The sequence below is a fragment of the Nannobrachium achirus genome (genome assembly GCF_963921795.1).
Source record: "Nannobrachium achirus genome assembly, chromosome: 14".
NCBI classification, from domain to species: domain Eukaryota; kingdom Metazoa; phylum Chordata; class Actinopteri; order Myctophiformes; family Myctophidae; genus Nannobrachium; species Nannobrachium achirus.
This window is the reverse complement of record NC_137821.1, coordinates 8,252,207-8,266,815: the sequence shown is the minus strand read 5'-3', so window position 1 is coordinate 8,266,815 and position 14,609 is coordinate 8,252,207. Positions and strand designations below refer to the sequence as shown.

Below are 14,609 nucleotides of genomic sequence, written 5' to 3'. Positions count from 1 at the left end.
CATGGGCAACTGGCAAACACATTCCTTGGGCTAAAACGGCCCCCACAAAAGTGTGAAAAGTGATAACTCATCACTTTTCATCACTAAATTGTTGGGCCGTTTGTAGCCAAAACAGATGCTTGCAATGGATTCAGAATCATGAAAAACCCCTAGTTTGACCCCTCATATGCTGCTTAAAGCACTTTGTGCTTTTTTTTTTTGTAAAGTTAATGGGATACTGACTCTAACGGCTGATAACATCAATTTGAGGCATGTTTTCACTACAGTTCCGGAATTTTTCCTGCAAAATAATTAGCATAATGATTTTCAACTTGCCGGGAGTTTTGTTTTTTGGGTGTTTTCACATAAGCAAAAATGCTGGCATAGCCATAAAATACCTCGTTTTCACTAAACCGTTGTCGCGGTATGAAAGTCTGTGTTCAGTGTGTTGCCAGACTTTGCGAGAGAACTAAGCAACCAGGTGTACGAAAATAATCCCCAAAAAGTGATATTATCTAAGCCACACGAGCACTTTAAAACTACATGCATCGCCACATCAGCTAATTGAAAATTACCGATCTACAAGCTCACAACAAATAAAACGAAACCAGCAACTATCATATACAAGCAACTTTACGGAAATGAAGCCCAGAGTCGCTTATAATTAGCAGACATGGCAACACTTGGACTGAAAGACCTAAAAAAAAAAAAGAAAGAAAAAAAAAGAAAAACACTCTCCTGTCTCCCCAGTTCGGTGCGTTTACTGCGGTGGCATCGGTGCCTCTCTCTCTCTCTCTCTCTCTCACTCTGAACGCTACAAATGGATTTAACTAAACAAAATATTCTTCATGCTCAGCAACAACAACACATAAGGTCCGTTCAAAAAGGATCTAATGCAACGTGTTGCACCTGTGGCTGTGGGCTTTAGATTTAGACATGGTCACAATGCGACTCTACTCTTACTCTATAGCCTAAATAATTATATCCCTAATGCAAGGTGAAGCTGTATTTTATTTCTACTGTATATCCCATTCACATTCAGATCGTTTTCAATCCCAAATACAATGCTTTAACTGTTATCATTGGCTCCTTACGCACCTGCTTGTCAAAAAAACGTCAAAAATAACGGTATGCGTTTTCACAGAAAGGAAATTTGTATTCTCACGGTAATTTCCACAAAAATTACTAGGTATTTTGCCGTCAAATTTAGGACCCCAAAACTCCCGGAAGACAAAATAAGGGGCCGTTTTCACATGGCGTGAATTTCAAAATTGCCGTCATTTTTGAAGGAACTTCCAGAAGTTTTGCTCAATGAAAACGGGGCTTAAGCTGGGTCTCAGAAAGGGTTATCATTACCAAAATACAAACTAGAGACATGTAAAAAGACAAAAATGTAAAAAAGAAAAGAAACTACGGTCACCTTGGGTGGTACCAGTTTGTGAAGATATCAGAATTGGCCCCTGGCCTATAGGGACGAGACAACATGGAGCCCCTCTCTTCATTACAGGTGGATATATGACAGGAGTTGGGGCTACTGGGAGGTAGGGATGGGACGAAAATTGCCACTCCTAGACCGGATCAAACGGCCACGTTGTAAACCAATACCAGGCTCTACTCCGAGGTGGAAAGACTGGTGACGCGAGGTTAACTCATTCGTAGTTAACGGCCGAGGAGCCCGAAGTTTTTTCTTTGTCTTTCACTGCTGGCTTCTCCTACCTGTTAAAGCGGCCGCTAATCCAGTTCCCATCGTGCGTGATCGAACACTGCTATGCATGGTGTGTTAGCGTATTCCATCAGCATCTTAAATCCTTTTATTTTTTTTCAATTGATCCATAAGTTCTCTGTCTGTGAGCTGCCGTGTTTACACAGAAAGCCAACAAAATAGAGGATAGAGGACGGACAGCCGCTTCCGGTTTACGGTCTCAATGTTAACTGGTCCGCTCAATAATGTGTCTGTGTAGAAACCGATCACGGAGCATTAGTTCTGGCCTATTTTAGTTCCGCCTCGATAAAAATGTTTATTTTTATTTTTATTAAAGCTTATTAAATCTTCGGGTTCCTCGGGCATGGCAGGGAAGGGGTACAAAGGGGTATTCCTTTGGCAGAGGTTGAGTTAAGTTGTGTCTGCTGGGAGGGAGCACTCACCTCCTTACAGGTGGGTATGAGCTGCTGCAGCAGGCTGATCAGGGCTCCACAGCTCCCACTGAGCTGCAGGCTGAGGTGACAGGCACACAGCAGCTGCAGGGCCAGGCGCGCTCCTTCTGCCCGCCAGCTCTGCCCGGGCGCACCCAGCACCAGGGGCAGCAGCGCCTGCAGGAAACCATGGAGCTCCAGCACCGCCTCCACGTTGTCCACCTGCACACGCACACACGCATTTCAATCGTTTTTTTATGTCCACATAAGCAGGCCCGTCGATAGGGGGGGGTAAAGGGTACTCTTTACCCCGTTCCGGGAGTGGGGGGGCCCCGTGGGTGGGGGGCCCCGGCCCGGGCCCCCTCCCTCCGGCCCGGGCCCCCTCCCTCCGGCCCGGGCCTTTGGAGGGCGCACTTACACTGTCAGTTACGGTAGGCAGGAATCTTGGAATCTCATTGGGTCAAGATGGCCCACATGACATTTATCTCCTTCGCTATTCGCTCTCATACTAGGACATGCTTTGTTTGCGGAAGAAGCTACAGTGCCGACTGCCGACTCCGAGACAAGTTTGAGTGAACATTAATTTATTGGAAACATATGGATTAACACATGGCGAGGACGAGGAGTTTGCGGGTCGGTAGAAAGAGTTTCAACAATGCGGTGAGCACCTTATATATTGCATAATTGTACATGTTTGGAGCGGCAGTTCAGCGACATCTCTCTCTCTCTCTTTCTCACTCTCTCTCTCTCTCTCTCTCCCTCCCAGAGAGACGCAAGCGAAGCGAAGTTGCACAAAATAAGTTATACAGTACATATTTCCTTTTAATATTAACCTGAGTAAAATAAGCTAAAATAAGGCTTTGAAATAGGGCACAGTTTAAGTTGCACGTGGACGATGGACAGTCACATCTGTATTATTAGTTAGAGTATGTTACAGACACTTTGAAACAAGAGGGCACTTGTGTGAGTAAAGTTGGCTAAGTTGTCCAGCCACTGCACACCTATTTGAAGATGGAAAAAAATGGACTGGGCTGTTCCATCCAGAAAGATGAAACACGTTATCATGTGGACAGAGGACACGTTAAAATGTCACCGTGGCTTGAGTGGAATATATCCGAGGAGGCACAAATGCTTATCAACTGAACTATCCCAAACAGCTGTCCTAAACCAGATGCAGGGACGCCTTTATCTATTACAGTAGCTTGTGAGTAGCCTAAGCCTATATACTTTATTACCTTATGTCAGCTGAAAGCTGAGCCATATTTTGAAGGATTAATCTGAAATACATATTTCTGTGCAGCAGGCTATATGCTTTGTTTCTTATTATGAAGGAAATGTGTTCTCAAAGTAATGCAATGTTCAGGTTATTGAGCAACCATTTACGCACGCCAATGCACAAATGGTAACATGGTTAATTAATGTATTTGTGCAAGATGGCCCTAACATTTGTGTACATACTTATGTTCAAACAGTACAATCCAACATGTACCGATGTCTCTGGTTCACATTGGCACATTTCACTCAGGGTTTTTCATCTCACTAATGTCACTTTGTCTGCTGACCTCACTCAGCAACAACATAGCAGTGATCACCCCATGATGTGCACTGCAATGTAGTTTCAAATGCACTGCATTGCAGATGCTTTTTTTTAGAGTAAAAAACTAAAAAAGAAGAAGAAGACACGTGTGGCATACATGATCTGGGCAGATTGCCCAAGGAAATGTGCCAATCTCAACCCAAAACAAAGGTCATGCTTAGGGCTGTGTGCTGCATTTACCCGACCTGCTTGTCATTAATGCATACAAATATCTATGACCGATATTTTTATCAGATGTCCGGTAAATTTTAACCATGCCAGTTACAGTGATCAACAGTTTAAAACCCAGTTTAAAACCCTAGCACAATCTCTGAACGGTTATGCCGCCATGTAGAACCACTTTTAACCATTTTTTTACTTTGAAAATGAGTAATTTCCTGTGAAATACACGTTATTTCGGCCCGCGCTGCGCGCGGGCCAAAACACGAATACGGGCACGCGTGGAGGGGGGCCCGCGTGGAGGGGGGCCCTGGCCAGCTCTTTGATATTGACCCCCTTGCCAAAAATACTCTCGACGGCCCTGCACATAAGAGATACAATACAAGGACACAAATATTACAAGGTGCTTTAAAGCTATACTATGTAACTTTTTTGATAAAACAAATCTTAAAATTGTCCTAATTATTTAATCTCTAAAGTTTTAGAACACCCACTCTGTTCATTTCAGCTCCCAACAAAGCCTTTTCTTTATATGTGTTCTACTGAGCCCTGGTGGCCGTGACCGGGGCTGTTTTTCCCGGCAAAATTACGTCATATGCATCATTCTGTACACGTGTCTCCCTACCGGCCAATCAAAGCCCAGATCATACACTGCCGAGCTCTTCAGGAAATACACTGTAGAGGGAGGGCTCGTAGAGGGACACGAAAGACCTCTATGGATAGGTCTCGGCGAGGCGGACGCGGTGGTCTGAAGGCCCGGTCCGCGGCGAAAAACGGACGAAAAACGGCCGAAAAAAGCAGACGCGACCGCGGTTTGCTATAACGCTACTGACCACTAGTTGAGCAACTTACACAGTATAGCTTTAAGTAATGTACAGTCATCATATCTTGGAAAAATATCCAATACCCACAAACCATTCAAGGGTACAAGTGACAACGCCTTCTCCATATTTGGCGACTACCGATAGTAGAAGAGATTGCACAGAATTTTGGGAGCTGTTTAGCTGCTTTTTTTGGCATCCCAAGTTGTTGGAAGCCTCTTACAACCAACCTATGTACGTGTCCAAGGCTGCCAAAGATGAACACAAATAGATTGCACCTATAGCCTAGCTCTGTGATGGTTCGTAGGAGCGGCTACGAGCGGCTACGTACGTCTAAGGTTTTCGTGTGGTACTTAGGGGTGTAAGTTTCAGGCCTAGCACCATAGTCTCATACCAGTCAAGAGATGTTATTAGGTTAAACGCTCATATTGGACCCATTTTGGGGTCATGGTCCCATTTTTATATAGATCATACAGCACAGATCCATTTGCCAATAATTGCCTCATTTTTAAATGTTGAAGTTAGTTGACTTGTTATGACTTGTTTATTAATCTTTTGGTCAAAATTCATTCAAATGCTACAGAACGTATCCGAATAGATGAATCAATGTTTGAATTTCTGTTCGGAATTCCATCTTTTCTCCAATTTCTCTTTTATCGTCTTGACTTTTCAAGTGGATGAGCATGCAACCATTGCAAATTGATAAAAAATAAAAAAAAATCATTAAAAAAAAAATTATATAGAGCTAGTATTTGTATTTTTGAATACATACTGTATGACTTTCACTCCACTACATTTCAAAGCCAATTATTGTCATTTTGACTCCATTACAGCATGGAATGAAAGGAGTATTTAAAACACAGTGGAAACAGCGGATCTGCAAGCTCACAACGTGTTGCATCATGACACATTGGGAGCTTGTAGATCTGCTATGTTCAATATCGATATTTTTGGTTGTTTTAAAAAATTACTAAAGGTTAATACAGAAACGCATTGATATTAAAAAGGAAAGTAATTTGTAGTTTTGAACACTTGTCTTGAGTAATTATTAAAAGCATGTACTTGTGTGAATAGTCACCCCAAAACACAATCACCCCCATTTTTTTTTTTCGTGGATCAAGGTCCTGTTTGATGTCAGTGCTGCAGACTAACCAGTAAAAACCTTGTGTTCAACAACTCAGTGTGCTGCGGAACATGCACTTCCTCTCACACAGGAACAGGAAAGCACCATAGCGTCGCTGTGGGGGCGGAAGGAAACCTTGTATGTCCAGAACCAGCGTAGTGGTTATTATTTAGTCCCCAAGCTCTTGTCGACACGTTGCATTGGTTCAAGATTAGTTTAGTTTATTAGCACATTATTATAAAAAACAGAGCAATACATATTGAGGATACAAAATACTGCGCAAGGAGAGGAAGAAGCCAAACGGCTTATTTAGAATCCTTTCCTTAATGAAAGTGGTCATTCATTTAACAAATACAAGTTCACTAGGAACAAATACAATATACAAGTTATGTCAGAGCAGCTGTGCAATAAAGAAGTAAAAAACACAGAAACTCCACAAAAAACACATTTGGTAAGATAACACATCAGTAGATGAAATCATGTGGACTTACAGTAAAGAAATAAGATATTGTTTCATAAGTTTCTTAAATATTGACAAGGATAGTGATGACTTAAGTGATGTATCTAGAGAGCGCCACTATTGAGGGCCTCTAAATGTATTAAATAATTTATGTTTTGTGGTACGACAAAGGGGTCGATCAAAATCATCTCTATTCCTTGTGAGGTAGGAGTGAATCTCAGAAGTAACCTGGAAAAATATATATAAATAGTCATGAAACCCACAAACACCAAATTAAAACTGCACAAAAACAGCAGATCTACAAGCTCACAGTGAGCCTGTAGATCTGCTATTTCTGTGCCATGTTTGTGTAGAATGTAGAAAGTAGGGGATTCATTTGCACCAAAGAAACCGTAACAAGTTCAGCGATGAAAGACGGAGATACAAGGTTTCAGTCTGGACAGTGGCGATACGCTGGTAGTCAGCTGCGGTCTGCGAGGAGCAGCAACAACTATTAATAGGCCTAGAATTATTGAATGCTTTAACCAGTGAAAAATAGCAGATATACAAGCTCACAGTGCGGCACCGAGTGCCGCGCTGCAAGCTTGTAGATCTGCTATTTTTGAAAAAAGTCGTGAAAATGTGTGCAAATCTTTGAATATATGTATTTTCAAAGCGAACGTTTAGTAACTCAAATGTTGCTTCTGGGTGGTCCCTGGAACTAAATATTTTGAGATGGGGGTCCGTGGCCAAATACATATAATTTTGGGGGTCCTTCACATGAAAAAGTTTGAGAACCACTGACACAGTAGTCTCTCAAGAACAGACTAACTGAGCTCCATTTAAGTGAAAAGGACCTTTTCTTTGACGATGGCTGGCCAGATTGCTGACATAGAAACATGGGTTTTTAAAAAAATCTTAGAAGGATTCAAAAGACACTTATAGAATCGGGTCAAAATTCAAATTGTCACGATTTTTCAAAAATAGCAGATCTACAAACTCGCAGCGCAACACTCGGTCCCGCGCTGTGAGCTTGTATATCTGCTATTTTGGGTTAACCAAAATGGGTTAACCCATTAAGACCGGGAATGCATTTGTGTCACATAACCACTTTGGCTATTCAAGCCAAAAGCTATATGAGCTTGTAGATCTGCTATTTTTGGAGAAAAGGAAATTGTGCAAATCTTTATTTTTATTTTTTTTATTTTAAAGCAAACATTTTTAACTCAAACGTTTGCCTCTGGGGGTGTCCCTGGACCAAAATATTTTGAGATGGTGGTACGTGGTTCTAAATGCATTTAATTCATAAAAAACTTTGAGCACCATAAGTTTTTGGAGAAATTGGTTAATGGGTTAAACTGTGCAGATCTACAAGCTCACAGAGAGCGTTTGTGTAGTATGACGAAGGAGGGAATACATTTGCACATAAACAAAAAAAAAGAAACCGTAAAAAGGTGAAAGATGAAAGACAGATATGAGGTTTCACTCTCGTCAGCTGTAGTCTGTGAGGAGCAGTAGCAGCAACGTTTAAAATGACCAGATCTACAAGCTCACAGTGAGTTTGTAGATCTGCTATTTGTTTTATCTACTTTCGTGTAGTATGACGAAGTAGAAACAAATCGTAAAAAGTTGACAGATAGGAGGTTTCTGTCTGGACAGTGTTGATGCGCTGGTAGTCAGCTTCTAACAGCGGATGTCTAATCTGCCTTTCTGATCTCCTGAAGTCATCTTTAAACCATGAAGACCTGAGGACGACTCTACAAATGCCTTCCAAAAAATCCAAATTAATCCAAGTTTTCTGAAAAACCACCTGCTATTTTTGAGTAGCCAAAGTATAAAATAATAGTTAAAGAGATTAAAACAATTGTGATGCTGTATTAACTAAAATGACATAGATTCTGTCAGGATTATCTTGATTTGATCATAGATCGACCAAGATGGGAACTCCTTTTGGGGTCCTTGTTGCTAAGTAAAAAATATTCCCGCTGAAAACCCTAAATGGGTTAACATGCTACTCACTTTAGGATTGTTATGCTTATTTTATTTATTGATAGCTATGTTTTTACTAAAGAATGTTGACAATTTCGTTGAGGGACTAGTGGAGGAGAGATCCAGTAGAAGTCATTTTATGCTTGGTTGTGTATTTGCGGAACGCAGCTAATCATAAATCAGCAATATGCTACACCATCACAGCCCGAAGAAATACATTTTAGTTGACTAAATCAACTGTAGATTTAGTAGACTACAAGTACACTAAAACAAAATAATAATAATAACAATCTAAATAGAATTATATTCATAATAGAATTATATTCAAAGACTACAGTATGACTAAAAACCACATCAGAATGAACACTTTTGTACACAAAGCAGCCTCACCCAAACATACAAAAGTACATTATGTATAAATCACTTAAAGGACAACTTTAGTTTTTTTACAACAAGGGTTCATATTTTAGATTGTAATTAGAGAAAAGAAAAAGTGAGTGTTAAAATGTTTTCATTTGCTCCGTTCTATTGTTTTATCGCGTTTACCGTGCTAAAATGTGGGGCATGCGTACGCATGGGGGCATGCGTACAAGTGGCTAAATATGTATTTTTTGACACAATAAGCCAGCAGTTTCTTTATTGCTATTTACAGTAACACTTCTAGCCCCCATAAGTCACATCCAACCATGAAAGGTTGCGTTGTATCTTGTGAATGGGCTTATTCTGTGTAAAAGGACATATTTAGCCACTTGTACGCATGCCCCCAACCACTGAAACAAGAATCTCTAAAACAATAGAAAGAAGTAAATGAAATAATTTTAACACTCATATTTTATATTCTTTAATTACAATCTAAAATATGAACCCTTGTTGTAAAAAACTAAAGTTGTCCTTTAATAACTCTCTGGTCTCTAACTAATCCATTTGTTGTGAGGTCTGGCTCATTATTTATATGTCAGTTATTTTAATTACTTAAGATTTTTTTTTTACTTCAAAAACATCATATTTAAGGGGATATTTATTTACCCCTTCACCATAAAAAATGTGTCTGCGACTCCAAAATGAGCCCCAAATAAAAACCATCATCTGGGATGCTCTCACCTGCACGAGAGGGACCATCTGGTATAGAGAACAGTGCTCTCACCTGCATGTGAGGGACCATCTGATATAGAGAACATAAAGCTCTCACCTGCATGAGAGGGACCATCTGATATAGAGAACATTAAGCTCTCACCTGCATGTGAGGGACCATCTGATATAGAGAACATAAAGCTCTCACCTGCATGAGAGGGACCATCTGATATAGATAACATTAAGCTCTCACCTGCATGTGAGGGACCATCTGGTATAGAGAACATTAAGCTCTCACCTGCATGTGAGGGACCATCTGGTATAGAGAACATTAAGCTCTCACCTGCATGAGAGGGACCATCTGATATAGAGAACATAAAGCTCTCACCTGCATGTGAGGGACCATCTGGTATAGATAACATTAAGCTCTCACCTGCATGTGAGGGACCATCTGGTATAGATAACATTAAGCTCTCACCTGCATGAGAGGGACCATCTGATATAGAGAACATAAAGCTCTCACCTGCATGAGAGGGACCATCTGATATAGAGAACATTAAGCTCTCACCTGCATGTGAGGGACCATCTGATATAGATAACATTAAGCTCTCACCTGCATGTGAGGGACCATCTGGTATAGATAACATTAAGCTCTCACCTGCATGTGAGGGACCATCTGGTATAGAGAACATTAAGCTCTCACCTGCATGAGAGGGACCATCTGATATAGAGAACATAAAGCTCTCACCTGCATGTGAGGGACCATCTGGTAGAGGCAGCGCAGCAGGCGCTCAGTGACGCGCGAGGAGGACGACATCGGCGACGGGCTCTTCTCTCCATCTGCGGGCCAGGCGGGCATTAGGACCCTGAGGAGGCCGTGGCGGAGGAGGGCGTGCTGGGCGTGGCGCTGAGGCTGGCAGTACAGGTAGCGCAGGAAGGGTGCCAGCATGTCCACATAGACCGGCTCATCTCTGGATGGGAACACATTTACACATAACAGCTAGGGTGGCAACTCTGGATGGGAACACATTTACACATAACAGCTAGGGTGGCAAATCTGGATGGGTCACACGTTTAGACATAACAGCTAGCGTGGCAACTCTAGATGGACACACATTTAGACATAACAGCTAGGGTGGCATCTCTAGATGGAAACACATTTAGACATAACAGCTAGGGTGGCATCTCTAGATGGGAACACATTTAGACATAACAGCTAGAGTGGCAACTCTGGATGGGTCACACATTTAGACATTACAGCCAGGGAAGCAGCTCTGGATGGGAACACATTTACACATAACAGCTAGGGTGGCAACTCTGGATGGGAACACATTTAGACATAACAGCTAGGGTGGCATCTCTCAATGGGAACACATTTAGACATAACAGCTAGGGTGGCATCTCTCGATGGGAACACATTTAGACATAACAGCTAGGGTTTCATCTCTGGATGGGAACACATTTAGACTTAACAGCTAGAGTAGCATCTCTAGATGGGAATAAAAACGAAAAGTTTGTTGTACGCCCCCGGGTCACATTGGCATGCTTTGTGGGAAGCTAATGAAAATAACTCATAAACAGTACCGCTCACTTCACATTAGGTGTGATTTTTCAGAAAACTCGTAGGATTTAGAACAGTGGTTTAGAGCAGTGGGTCTCAAAAAAACTGCTCTGTACAAGCTCACAGCGTGTCACTTTGTGACACATCTGCTATGTTTGGGGGTAAATAAGAAAAAAAAAATCATAAAAGCGTTGAATAATTTAGAATGTATTATATTTTGATAATATTTGGAATTCATCAATATCACTTCACTATGCTTAGTAAAACAGACCTGATTTGCAATGTACTTGAGTGAGTTCTTTTTCCATCTACGACCAACTCTCTTCACCAAAAATAGACGATCTACAAGCTCAAAAGTTGTGAGCTTGTACTGTAGGCGTTCGAGTGGTTAAGTATAAAGTTATTTCCAGTCAGTTCTGATGGAATCAGATATTTCTCTGTGACATAGGCTACCGTATCTCAGGAAAGATGTGTATATTTACGTTGCATCATACAGTATAATGTAAATGCAATTCAGGGGTTGCCGTGGATGAAAAAGGTTATTTACAGGGGTGCCCTGCCCCTGAGTCAAAAAGGTTTGAAAACTCCTGCTCTATAAATACTAACCTGTCCACGGCCTGTTGGAGGTAGTCATCTATCTGCTGTACAAAGCTCTGTACTAACCTGTCCACAGCCTGTTGGAGGTAGTCATCTATCTATAAAGCTCTGTACTAACCTGTCCAAGGCCTGTTGGAGGTAGTCATCTATCTATAAAGCTCTGTACTAACCTGTCCTATAAATACTAACCTGTCCACAGCCTGTTGGAGGTAGTCATCTATCTGTAAAGCTCTGTACTAACCTGTCCACAGCCTGTTGGAGGTAGTCATCTATCTATAAAGCTCTGTACTAACCTGTCCTATAAATACTAACCTGTCCACAGCCTGTTGGAGGTAGTCATCTATCTGTAAAGCTCTGTACTAACCTGTCCACAGCCTGTTGGAGGTAGTCATCTATCTATAAAGCTCTGTACTAACCTGTCCTATAAATACTAACCTGTCCACAGCCTGTTGGAGGTAGTCATCTATCTATGAAGATCTGTACTAACCTGTCCACAGCCTGTTGGAGGTAGTCATCTATCTCCAGCAGCAGGCTGGGCCAGCAGTCCACACGGTTCTCCAAAGCTGTGATGTACGGATGAGGGCTGCCTCTGCAAGACCATTTAAAAATACAAATAAAAAATGGTAAATAATCATAGTGTAGAGAGTATACTGTAGTGCCTGAAAGAGACTAGGATAGCAGGTAAACAATTAACCTAGCATCCGTCTAAAAACAACGTGTAATCTAAATCACATTCTTTGAATGTGCGGTCAATATTTTTTTACACAAAACATGCAAAAAAGTGACCAAGATACTGTATGCCTGCATTGAATTATTTAGCAGCTATGACAAAGTAAGACGATTGATTGATTGATTGATTGAAACTGATATTATCCTAGATAAAGTACTATGTTCTATCCGTCTGTCTTTCAATGTTATATGAGATGCTTAAAGTGTGGTTCCTGTGGAAATAAGCCTCGGCTTTCTAGGATCTTCTTTTAGTTGACCGTGTACCAGTGATTTGTACTGTCATGAAACTGTACTTTTTTTCTATTGCAAACTTCTAATAAATTCTTCAATTAATTGATTGATTGATTGATTGATTGATTGATTGATTGATTGACAACAAGCATATGTACTAAAAACAAAGCTGCACATTTATGTCAAAGGGATGTCACAAGAAAACCAGAGGCTTATTTCTGATGTGGTCCCATAAATACAGTGAAAACAAAACAATAAATACAATAAAATACAATTTAGGTCCAAGCGGTATTTAGGAAACTCTTCAACGAGGACTTAAAACTAGACTAAAAACTAGTCGTCCATTCCTAAATAAAAACTAAACTAAAAATACTGTGCACTAGAAAATATAAGTTAAACTGAAATTAAACAAACTGTGAGCTTGCAGAGTGGCGGCGGTTAACAATCTAATCTTTTACTAAGACATGTGACTATGAATGATCAGGTAGAAGAAGTTCATTTGCATAATTATGTGGTGCATCCGTGGGTGGCAGACACAACAACAACAAGGTCACGACCCATAGAGGAGTCTGGGTAATGTGAACCTGCGGAAAGGTCAGAGGTTAGGATAACAATCAGGAGTGTGTGCTTGTGCGTGCGTGCGTGCGCGCGTGCGTGACCCAGAGGACAAGGTCTGCTTAACCACCGATTGGCATCAATCAATGTTACTTGTAAGTGCAGGAGGAAGGAGTGATTGTCTGTTACAGAACAAACTGAGGCTCAGGGTTTGGGTTCTGAACTGGATTATAATATCACGCTGTCACAGCTGGTACAACAGCGGGGGGCTCAATCTTTTTACGTTTCAAGGATCACCACCATAACTCAGAGACTGTACACATGGAACCGTTTGTACACTCTCAAAGAGTTCCATCCAGACCAGTGAGGGTTCCATACAGAGATTCCAGAGCAATGTTAGTCTGGCCACGGTGGATTTTCTGTTGCACTGTTGTAATGCCATGTAGTAGTACAAACGCTACCTGAAGAACTAAATTGTTATGAACAAATGACTGGCCAAGGTTTCGTCCCCCGTAGGAAACTACCTGAGAAGAAAGAAGACGACCCAGACCCAGAAGAACCCACAGCTCCTGCGTCCTCCTCCACGCCGTCTCTCCACTGCCTCATCATCATCATCATCATCATCATCATCATCATCATCATCATCGCCATCATCATCCGATCACTGGACTTATGGACTTTTTTTTAATTCATCTTTTATTACAGGTTTTCATTTTTCATTCTTTATTTTTATCTGTTTATTCAATTTTAATTCTGTCTTCATTCATCTGTAAAAAACGATGAAATATTTTTATTTGGTGTCACATTTCTTTAACTTTAAGGATTTATTACAGTTCCCTTTTGAAAATTTGAATTTCTAAATATTATTAAAGTCTTCATAATATTATTATTATTATTACCCTGATAAAATGTTTAATATGGAGGTCATATGAACCTCATACAAAAATTAAAAGGATAGATTGATAAGATAAGAATTATGATACATAATTCTATGTTTGTGTATGAAGCTCATATGACCATAAGGTTATATATTATGAACTGAGCGTACAGTATAGAGACCACATTTTGGTCGCATACTGTAGGTTCAGGCATACTGATTGCAGGTCATATTAACTTTGGTTGCCCTGACTACGAAATCATGATATACTGTATGTCAGTAGTGGAAAATTACCAACACTACGTGTCCCTTTCTTCCTGTTACTTCCTTGTTATGATCTGGGAACAAATGAATGAGTCCCACGACTTCTTACTGTCATAACTGTATGTCTTTATATACTGAATGTAACTTCCATTTTGGGAGAGAGAATGCTCGACCTGCCACTAGTGGTGGGGAGAGATTTAGAACGCTGCCACCAGGATGGTATGCTCACTGTCTGTCTTCTTTGTCTGTCTCTCCTCAATACAGCAATCTAAGATCAGTCCTTTGGCTCGTCTCTTCTTATTTTCACTATGGATTTAGAGATCCATAATTTATTTATTAGGCCATGATGTCAGTTTAATTTGGAACCCCCTCAATGAACCACAGCTAAAGTCACAACTGTCTTATTTCTCTGTTTTATTTTGTATCTTTTTTAATTGCTTTCAAAAGTACTTTTATATTGTGTTTTATTTTTATGTTTTGCTGT

General features: G+C 40.8%; 1 protein-coding gene across 1 annotated transcript in view; it reads right to left on the bottom strand.

Annotated features, from left to right (window-relative positions):
* Window positions 1-14,609, bottom strand: part of focad (focadhesin) — a 157,637-nt gene that overhangs the window by 116,415 nt on the left and 26,613 nt on the right. The window contains exons 6-8 of the mRNA XM_080742164.1: window positions 11,957-12,058; window positions 10,060-10,282; window positions 2,125-2,334 (exon numbers count right to left, since the gene is read on the bottom strand). Coding sequence (XP_080598290.1) covers window positions 2,125-2,334; window positions 10,060-10,282; window positions 11,957-12,058 — 535 coding nt within the window. The remainder of the gene's footprint in view (window positions 1-2,124; window positions 2,335-10,059; window positions 10,283-11,956; window positions 12,059-14,609) is intronic.